The following is a 10,802-nucleotide window of genomic DNA, read 5'->3' on the forward strand; positions in this document are numbered from 1 at the left end:
ATGAGTGAGCAGGTGGAGGTTTAGTGCCTTGCTCAAGGAAATGCTGACAGGACACACTGGCTATTGCAGGGATTGAACATATGACTTTATGGTTACAGTTATGCATCAACCCTGTAAACCCAGTTTGCTCATGTATAGTTCATACAGTATTGTGCAAAAGTCTTAGGCACATGTAAAAAACAAGATGCTTTCAAAAATAATGAAATGAAGTTTCAAAATATATATTAAAAAAAAAAAAAAAAGAGCAGAAAGAGCAGTCTACTGACACACTAATGCAGAAAATACGTTAATAAAAATCTAAGACAAAATGTATATAAAAAATCTAGGGTGCCTAAGACTTTTGCACAGTACTGTAGTTCATAAATGATGTTGCCAGTGGTTAAAAAAATCATCACCAGTGCCATGGGTGAAACCTTGGGGTCCAATGTGCAAGAACACCTCAAATTTCCATATTCAAACCTGGATTATTTATAGATTCCCACACATTTACACTGATATAATTACACATTACTTCCATGACAGGATTATAATATTGTTTAATTTATTTTTTACCAGCAATGTTTTCCTCCAACTGGGAGGTCTAGACTCTTTTCAGAGCCAGCCACAACTTTTTGTGACATTTGACAGCAGTATTCAAGAACAAAAAAACATTAACTTTTCATGAAAAAAAGTTTAAAGTTTTGGAAAAGTCATGAAAAATCCATGACTTTTCCAAAACTTTTCTCCCTTTTATCATTTTTCATACCTTCTCCAGGCCCGGAAAATACAATTTTAAAATTCCATAACTTCTGTGTGGGAACCCTGTTTATAAGAACTGTTAAACCCTTGTGAAACTGAAAATAACACTGTAAAATACAAACAGCCATACACAATAAATACCTTTGGTTTTTCTCACTCTTTATCAGGGTCGGTTGCACTACCTTGAATAATCTGCCTGATTCTGTGTGCGTCCGCCTGTAGGCCTTCATTCTGAGGATCGATCATCAGAGCAGCTTGGTAATCTTGAAGACCTGTGACAAAGTGCAATCTTATCTTTATCTTATCTTATTAAAAACAAAATTAAAATGAGTACAATAAAAAATGAACATCCCAAAGAGCCTCTGTGGTGAATTCCAAACCTTCTGTGTAGAGCTGCAGCTCACAGAGAGCAGAGCCTCTCCGGACATGGGCTCTCGCTCTGGCAGATGCATTGGCAGCAACTGGTGGGGTCAACAGATCGAGTGCCTGCAGAGAAACGTGTGGGTATCTGTCAGTTCTCGGTTTACATTAAAGCTGCACTAAGCAAGATTTTTTTTGTCATGATACACCCGTCTTATCAGCCTAAATGCAACAGACAAGAGCGTCCCTTCCCCAACAACTAGAGATGTTGCAGATTCTTCCTATTTGCCCGAATGAAATTCTGGTGGCAGGTATGGACAATTCTCCACGAAGGATTTGACGAATTAAAACTTAAGAGTGAGATCCAACGTTAGATCCTTTTCCTCTCTTGTTTCTTTGGTAGCCTTTAGTATAAAGCATCACAGACAGAGTGCTGTGTGCAGTTTACTGACGTCACCTTACAGGATTTCTGCGTATTGAAGTCCCTAAGTTTCCAACAGTTACCTCTCACTGCCACTTGGGTCCGCCAATGTGCGAAGTTGCCCAGCGTCGCTTTAATTTCTTACGATTCAAGAATTACAGCTGTATTCTGCAACATGCCATGAAGTACAGACCGACTCAGATCCATGATACTTGTGGACAATACAGACCTGAGAGGAATCCTCAATAGCTTTGTGGAGGTTTCTTAATTTCAGGTGACAGGCGGCCCTGTTGGAGTACAGGGCTGGAATCTTTCTGTTGAGCTTGATGGCCAGGCTGTAGGCGTTTACTGCACCCAGGTAGTTGCCGGTGGCAAAACATTTGCTGGAAAAGATGGAGCAGTCAGTGATTATATAAATACAACAGCTATCAATGGAGATTGTCAAAATTTTGAGGAGACGTCACTTACTCCCCCTTCTCCTTTAACCAGTCTGGGTTCCTCTCTTCCTCCTTCAGGTCCTTCAGTTCTTCAAGGTCTGCATTTACTGCACGCCTTGCTTCAGCTTGCTTTTTGAGCCACTGTTTGGATGAAAGGATAAACTTAGTGCTGATCTCAGTCTAGAAGCATGTGAATTCCAACTTTTAATTACACTTTTTATGACATACTCTATGTTCTTCTCTGGGAGTGTTTTATATCTAAGAAAATCACCTTGAGGGACCCAATAGAAAGTTTTCTGTGCATAAATGTAACTTGTTCTCTCTCTGCATATTCCTTGGAGAAAATGAAATTGATGGATTTTAGGGTAAACATGATTTTGACCCCCTTTCCACCTGGCATTAACACAGGTACTGGGTGATCAGATTGTATTCAAATAGAGGAAAAATGCATAACGTTCAGGTGTAAACGCACCAAAGACGCTTTGAAAATCCACCCGAATCTCCTTCAGATGTGGTCAGAGATATTTGACCACACAAAAAAGTGTAAATGCAAATACATCTCCAATTCATCTCCAATTGGATTGTTAGGATACTGGCGGATGGGGAACAAGTGAAATAAGATGCTTACTGTTCATTTTAAAGGATGGATACATTACTAGTAGGCAGCTACCTAAATGATTCTTCTGATCCTCTAAATGAAAATGTCAAAGTTTCCACATGTTAACAATGCAAAATATTGTGTCTTTCCCTTGTGTAAGGCTTCTGAATGAGCTCCATTGGTGTCTTGGGTAGGGATGGGACGATATGATTCCATATGCAATATGAGGTTCACGATTCGATACGACCACGATACGATGTAATAAATAAAAGTTCAATGACAACAAAGTCTGACTGCAGAATTATGTTTATTTCTGAGACACATATGTGTCTAGCAATGGCATTGGCATGCTAGAATGTAAACAACAATTTAAAAATGTCATTACAAAGTGAAAATAATGTAATTCGGATGGAGAGCTTGTGAAATTGTGATGGTCAAGCATCTCATTAGTGATTACTACAGCAGAATAAAATGGAGCCAATATCGCGATTCATTTTTCTGCCCCACGATACGCATCGTCACATTTTTGTATCGCGATATATTGAATTTCGATATATCGTCCCATCCCAAGTCTTGGCCAAGCTTCTGAATGGGTCAACATAGAAGTACTAGCCTATATTTCCTGCTAGAGGCTGTTGAGTCCTCTTCAGGAGTCTTTAAACGTCTCTCCCTGTGTGAAATCTACCGTGAGATGGAGAGCAGAAACCCCTCACCTCTTCCTCCTCAGGCACTCGCGACTCCCTAAGGGCCGTGGGAAACACTCGCGGGGTAAAACTGATCTGAATGTTTCCAGCGGATCTCGGAGCGGGCAAATCCACCTGCTTTTTCTCGCGACTTGCTCCATCGCCGCCTCTCGGACCTACACATCCATCTACATGCGTCTTCTTCACGGCTTTCGATTTCTCCTGGTCGGCTCTCTGATGTCGGAGCTTCAGCTGGGCTTCTTCCTCTGCTTGTTGTGTCTGCTTTAGTTTCCACGCTTCTAGTTCTGCTGTCGATTTCTCCCGTTCGTCGTCCTTCATTTTCTGGATAGCGTCTCTTTCCTCCTGCTCAAGCTGGCGACAAAAATGAGAACGCAATAAAGAACTCTTGCCTACGGAAGAGGATTAGGGCCACATGTGAAAAATGTATTTGAGTTCTGAGTTTAAAGTCAGAATTCTGAGATTAAAGTCAGAATTCTGAGTTTAAAATCAGAATTCTGAGATTAAAGTCAGAATTCTGAGTTTAAAGTCAGAATTCTGAGAATAAACTCAGAATTCTGACTTTATTCTCAGAATTCTGACTTTAAACTCAGAACTCAAATACATTTTTCACATGTGGCCCTAATCCTCTTCCGTACTTGCCAGATTTCAGAACATGTTGCAAATGATATCTTTGGGCACTAGACTGAAGCGCTGTATAGTCAGTGAAGAGCCTACCTTCATCATTTTCTCCAGTGCGTATTTTTTTTCTTCTTGCTTTTTCGCTGCCTTGGCTTTGGACTCCACAGCAGTCTTTTCCTGGTATTTCAAGAGTGCCCTCTCTCTAATCTCTTTCCTTTTTTCTTTATCATCTGAAACACATTCACACAAGGTAGAGGTGACTTGCACGGGCGTCAATTGGGCACTGTCCATACCTCAGCCTAAGTGAGGCCAAATTTGAGCTTGTAGGTTTTATCATTATGATGGAGAGTAAAGATCAAGCAAAAGATGCCAGAAATCTATTTGGAAGCCATATCTAAAGAAACATTCACATAGGTTTTAGAGAAATCATGCTTCAGGTGAGTTGTGAAATACTAATTAAAGTACTAAAAAGTCAAAAAAACTGACAATGTGCACTTATGAGATGCACTTGCTTACTGTTAATTATCATGAGATGCTCCCATAGTTTGCTGGTCCTCTTCGGCAGAGTGATAACTGCAACTCCGTTTCCAATCTTGGCGGAGCTTTTGTCGTCATTTATAGGTTCAGACAGGAATGCTTCAAACAGAAACGGTGGGAAATGGACCTGTGCAGAGACGAAAGTGAAAAATACCTTAGAAGACAAGCATCCCTGATACAGTACCTGCAGTTATTTCGTATGGAGAGAGGCCGAGCGATAACCAGCATTCCAAAATCTTGCAATTTAATGCCTCCTTGCTTATCGGCAAACGTGCATCCCTCATAACACATGTAATACCATTTCTGAATCGTTATGAGCCACTCTTCAATTCGGCATACATCCAATTCACCAAGCACCACTTGAATTCAATAAAATGTCATGGTTCGAATGTTACTGAGCGAGCCAATCCATCACGAGCGAGCAGTACAGATAAATTGTAAAAGTTGAAGTTTTATTGAAATAAAGTTCTAAATGTAAATAAATAAAGTAAGTAAAGTATGCCGAAAGTATCAGAAGACCCTCTGGATTCGTTACCGTTCTTTAGCCATGTTTTACCAGGTGTGTACGGTTGTTTTAATATGCAAGGTCACATTGAATTGGCAGATTTCTAAATGGAGTGTGGTTACATTCTGAGTGCAAGGGGGGGAAACGTATCGAGGCTAGCTTTACGCCCTGACGTCAAACGGTTAACTTTACCTTTAGATATTCGTCTGTAGAGAGGATGTCCACTTTCCCAGCCTTCGCTCCTTTCAAAGGCACATTTATATAAACCGTCGATTCTGTCTGTGTCCATGTGTAGTCTTTCACCATCAAAGGCATTTCCAACTGGTGACTCCAGCCTGGATGTGGTAACTAGTAGTAGCGTTAACCGTTAGCTGCAGCGGTTTTCCCAAACAATGAACAAAAACACAGCCAGAGAGATGTTTAAAGAGTATTCTCTCAAAAAGACAGACTTTTGCGGCAAAAGGCGACTTTTCTGGAAACTCCAGGAAGTGCTCGTTCTGTTGCGCGTGGCGTCTCGTTGCCATGGACACCAGAGACCTCGTGCTGCCTTCACGTGCTTTCGGAAATATCACAATTAAGGGATGTTCAGCTCATAATGCCGCTTTCAAGTGCTGTTGTGAATATCGAAAAGTTGTAGCCAATAAGGCTGCATTCAAGTGCTTTTAGACAAAATTACTATTAAGAGTTGTCGCCAAAAATGCTGCCTTGTGCAGTCTAAAATATGAGAATTGTGACTCACCCTGACCTGGTGCTGGTGCCTTGTGCCCCTGGTGAAGTAATGGTTGAGTCATTGATCGACAACCCTATCAACCCCTACAGATATATGGTCATTCTGTGCTATGGGGCAGTAAAGATTTCACTTATTGCACCCTTAAATAGTCTGGTCTACTGTAGCTGGCCACATACTCATACTCCCACAACAGAGTACATTTTTCTGTTGTGTGTGTGTGTGTGTGTGTGTGTGTGCGTGTGCGTGTGCATGTGCTGGAGCAGTGGAGTGGAGGAAAACAATAGTGAGGAGGGCAAAGGGTAACAATACTGAGCCATTCCTCTCTGGCCATCTATGCAGATTCTGCTACCAGCCACTGAAGCAAGGCAGCAACAGCCTCAGATAAACACCAACTTTTGAGCCAGTGTTATCTGGGTTGTTTAGTGTGTGTGTGTGTGTGTGTGTGTGTGTGTGCTGGGAGCCAGGTGAGTTGTGTATCAGACCACGTGAATGAACACACCGGCTTTTATCACCTGAGCAATCTGCTCACACACACCTGGATGAGCCACAGTCTTATACCAAAGGTCAGCCTGAGTCTTTGATGTAACGTTTTCATGTAACATTTCCACTCTGTAGAACTTCTAGAATCAAACACCAGTATAAAAAAATGTTGGCTGACATCAGAAACAGGTAATTATAACACATGTGGCCCCATTGCCCCGTGTCCAAATTTCCCTTAATTTGACCAGGGGCAAGTTGGGGGCCAATTTCAAAAACTGCCACAGGCCCTTCATCTGGATAGAGTGGTTGATAATAATAATAATTCATAATAATGATAATAATAACCATCATCATCATCATAAAAAGAATAACAAGAGAATAATAAGAATAATAATCAACTTTATTTTTACAAAGATTTTACAAAGTGCTTTAACAATCAGATAAAATCAAACATCAAACTCAATAGAATTAATTAAAACAAGTAAAGCAAGACATCACAAGGAAGATAAGAACAGTGGATCAAGACATCACTTAAATCATTTTTTAAAACATTTCATTGACTTGCTTGTGTAAGATGGTAGTGGCTCTGGTATCCTAAGCTCCTCAGGCAAGTCGTTCCACATCACCTTTAGTCTTAAGCCTAGAGTTTGACTGATTGGGGGTTAAAAGGTCTGTAATAAAACTTGGGGTCAGACCTAACTGTGCTTTAAAAGTGATTGTGTACTTACACTGCTTTTGTTATTTATTAAGGACTTTCAAAGAGTGTTTTTTTTTTTTATTCTGTTTTTGGGTCAACCGAGGGACGCAGGATGTTGCTGGAAAAGAGCAAGGTGCTGAGCCAGCCTCTCTTGGAGAGACAAAGGTTGACAAAATTGCAGTTGTACCGTATAGATATGTATACATTAAAACTCCCAAGTATCAGAATTCTGTCAAAATGTGTTACCTAATCTGTATGAAAGCTAAGCTAATTCTTGAAGAAAAGACTGTATGGTGTTACAACCCAGCTCAAGGAAGCAACAATGAGGGAGCCATATGCCAAAGTAAAAGTTAAAACAATGATTTATTAACTAAAACTACATCAAACCAAAAGAACAGAACAAAAGGTGTGCATAGGTGAGGAGGGAGAGAATCACTGATAGTCCGAGGCCTTCTTAAGCCCAAGGAGTTCACTGGGCCAAGGTGCACTCCATCAGCTCTGATGATGACTCCACCCACCAGGCTCCTGCAAGATGCAGAGCCAGGAGAGTGGGAGGGTCGCAGGGTTGCCAGGTCTGTGTGACAAAACCAGCACAATCGCCAATCAAAACCAGCCCAGAACCAGCCCAACGGCCAATAAAACCAGCCCAATACCAGAACTGAAAATATGCCTTTGCCAAACCATATACACTGCTTTTAAAGTCCAACAGCATTGCTATCATTGCCAAATGTATTGTAATATCTACAAAGTAACACCATAAATGTTTAGTGCGCCAGCATTAAAAGCAGTTTTCCCTAAACAGTTCTTTCACCTAGGTCCTAAAATGGCCCTGTGTAATTAGATACAGTATATTATCATAAATAAAATATAGCTCTGTGGTGTAGACCAGTGGTTCTCAACCTTTTTGTAGTCTCAGGAATCCTGTCTGATAAGATTTAGCTATTCCATAACTGTCTATACTGTAGATCATAGTAGCAGCGGAGAGCATTACAGCACGTGTGTGTGCTGTGTGTGTGTCATAGACTGTGTGTGTGTGTGTGTACCGTGGGTGGTGTGTTGGCGTGTGTGTACGTGCTGATCTGGAGTCAGTTTGGTAGGATTTGGGTATAAATAAATTATTTAATTTAAAATATGGATTTTTATTTATAGATATTATGAATGTAATTTGCATGCAAAATAGGTCTACCCAACCAGCGGACAAAAAATTCAACCCGCGGCAACACTTCAAAAGTTGCCCAATTCTGCGGGAAAACCGTGGACCTGGCAACCCTGGAGGGTCGTCACAATGGTGAGTTGGACATGCGGTCAGGAGAATATCATTGCTTTTTAGCTTCTTGATCTTGGTCTCTTCTTGGTCTTGATCCCTCATTCCTACAAAAGTACAGATCCAACCCCAAGCTCCCCTTTGTATCCAAAGTCCTGCATGGTGAAAGTGGTTTTTAGTGAGCTCCCGGATTGTTTGGAAAACAGGAACATTTTTCAGATCAGTTTGTACATGGTTTTCAGAAACTAAGTAGCAGCTCTTCTCAGGGTCACGAATGACATCCCAATGGGGAGTGCTCTTCTTGTGCTGCTACACGACTTCAGTGTAGCCTTTGATACTATTAATCACCAACTAACTATTGTTCACAAGCAAGACCGTGCAGAGAAACGCTCCACTAGCATATCAAGGTCTAGGCATCATTTTCAACACGTATGCAAATTTTGAGCAAGCTAACTCAGTCTCGCCTCTTCGCATTACGAAACATTGCCAAACTCCAATCAGTTTTATCGTTTCATGATTTGGAAAGAACAATTACTGCTTTTATCTCTTTGCATCTGGACTGTTTCAAGGCCTCGCTCTCTTGCATTACCAAATCTGCGGTAGCCCAAATGCTGCTGTGAGGCTTTTGACTAAAACTAGTCGTAGGTCCCACATTACACCAATACTGGACTCCCTTCATTGCGGCTTCCAGTCGAGTATAGAGTCGATTCCAAAATTATTCCGGCCACCTACAAGGCTCTCGTGGTCAGGCTCTGACTTATATTACCAAATTGTGGTGTCCTCACTCAGGTCCTCTGAGCAGATCCTGTTGGCTGGTCCAAGGTCCAACCTTAAAACAAGAGGTGAATGACCTTTTCTGTCACGCATTCTCTTAAACTGACATACGTTGTGCTATGTCTTATGTAATGGGTGTATTTTGCATTATGTATCTATCTTTTTTATGTTCTAAAATGGGTCTAAAATGTGAAGCAATTTGTGATTTTATGCCTAGAAAGATGCTATACAAATAGTTATCTTATCTGGTAAGATAAATAGAAGTCTATAAAAGTCATCCCTCTTGATTAGAATCATATGCTGTTGTTGTTGTGTTTGACATGTGAATGAGGCAGCAATCCACTCATTCCCATCCAGTTTTATCTTTATGGACAGAACAGAACAGAGGAGACTGAGGTAAAAAGGGTTGGTGCAAACTGATTCTGACCTCTGTTATGTTGTAATATATTTCATGTTTTCTTGTTATCTAGATGGATAACAATCTGAGTTTCATTTTACTGGAGAGGAAATAAAGTTCCTGCTTTATTCCCTTGGGAGTAAAATAAAAATTCTAAAAACAGATGATATAATATGGTCTTGATGCATGAAGTAAACATTCATGAAGAGAGACCTCAGCGCACACACATTCAGCTTTTCTGTAATTGAGAAAAACGATGATTGATTGAACAATGATTTTTTTTTCACTCAAAAGTAACATTTTACAATGCATTTTCAGTGATTTGGCTTGTTTCCAGGACCATGACACATGTTCTGCACATGAGGGATATTGTCAGCTTTCAGTTACTGGAAAAAAAAACTTGCAAAGGTGTCATTCAGCAAAGTAATTTGCTGAATGACACCAGTGATATCTAAACAGAAGCGAACCCATATATCTGTGAAACTCCACATGGCTATCTGTAAGGGACGCTAAGGTCAAGGCTTGTGGTTGGAAATATGCAGAGTCACAGTGGAAAGAATTCATTGTAAATCAATCACTTTGCCTCAATGTTTCTCTCTGTCTCTACTCCTTTATCACTCTCTTGCAGTTTCTGAAGCTGTGTTTGTTTTGATGTATCAAATTAGAAATGCTGAATGGAAGCAGCAAATGTCAATGCAATTTCAAACAAATATAAAAACCTGATTTTAATAAAACTGTCAATTTTGGTTTCAAACTTACTTGAACCAGGTTTTTGTGCAATAATTACCGATGGGAAATAAATAAAAAAAAAAAAAAATGACAAAGGCTCATCTCATTGCACAACAGTTGAAAATTGGCTCAAAATTTTGTCTGTAAAATATCTGTTTCCCATGTATAAGGTGCCTGTTATGGTTGTGTTGTCATTGGTTGATAATGTGAAGAAGACTTGGCACCCCTAAGGGATAGGAAGGCTGGCAGGACCACAGACAGCACCGCATGGTAAGAATGCAGTTGGGCAAAGTAATAGACAATCAATACTATCATTCACAGCTGCTCTGCTCCTGGGGTTAGCTCACACACCTGCAGCCACTTGCAATCAGCTCCTACCTGCTGCAGAGAAAGAAGAGGAATTTGCAAAGGATCCTGTGTGGATCAGTGTCTGCCTACTGTGTCTCACTTTCTTCTCTGCTGCGTTTCCCCAGTGCCAAGAATTCAGTTAGAAGAGGACATCCCATGATCCGGGAAGAGCCTGAGTTACATCACTGATGCAGATTCTCCAGCCATTAGACTCATAGGGTTTTTAACTTTAGTGATAGCTGCCATATTAAACAACAGAGAACCCCTTCAGTCTCCAAGATCAGAAAATGAAATTCAAGGTTGCTGTAATGTTTCAGCCTCGTTAGTGCAAAATTGGGGAGCGTATCTATGTTCCCAGGGTCCTATGTTCCCCAGATTTATATGGCACATAATGGGAACATGACAAAGGGTCCTATGTTCCCAGGGTCCTGTGCCTAACCTGGATAGCTCTGATAAAAAACCCTT

The 10,802-nt window shown here is 40.7% G+C and overlaps 1 protein-coding gene across 1 annotated transcript; it reads right to left on the reverse strand.

The window, feature by feature from the left end:
• Positions 1–891: 891 nt before the first annotated feature.
• dnaaf4 (dynein axonemal assembly factor 4) lies at positions 892–5,233 on the reverse strand. The gene is made up of 8 exons (XM_071547029.1): positions 5,111–5,233; positions 4,393–4,540; positions 3,973–4,106; positions 3,268–3,609; positions 1,988–2,097; positions 1,749–1,902; positions 1,119–1,224; positions 892–1,010 (listed from the first exon to the last, which is right to left on the reverse strand). The coding sequence occupies exons 1-8, from the start codon at positions 5,231–5,233 to the stop codon at positions 892–894; spliced, it is 1,236 nt and encodes a 411-aa protein (XP_071403130.1).
• Positions 5,234–10,802: the final 5,569 nt, after the last annotated feature.

This window comes from Centroberyx affinis, unplaced genomic scaffold, assembly GCF_046629955.1.
Source record: "Centroberyx affinis isolate AG114_WGS23_722 - 3 ecotype Tasmania unplaced genomic scaffold, CSIRO-AGI_Caff_v1 ptg005625l_1, whole genome shotgun sequence".
In the NCBI taxonomy this organism is placed as follows: Eukaryota; Metazoa; Chordata; class Actinopteri; order Beryciformes; family Berycidae; genus Centroberyx; species Centroberyx affinis.

Coding starts and splice junctions, on each gene's coding strand:
- dnaaf4 (XM_071547029.1), bottom strand. CDS start 5,233: ATGCCTTTGATGGTGAAAGACTACACATGGACACAGACAGAATCGACG. Junction 1,903..1,987: donor TGGTTAAAGGAGAAGGGGGA/GTAAGTGACGTC, acceptor CATCTTTTCCAG/CAAATGTTTTGCCACCGGCA. Junction 1,011..1,118: donor GCTGCAGCTCTACACAGAAG/GTTTGGAATTCA, acceptor ACTTTGTCACAG/GTCTTCAAGATTACCAAGCT.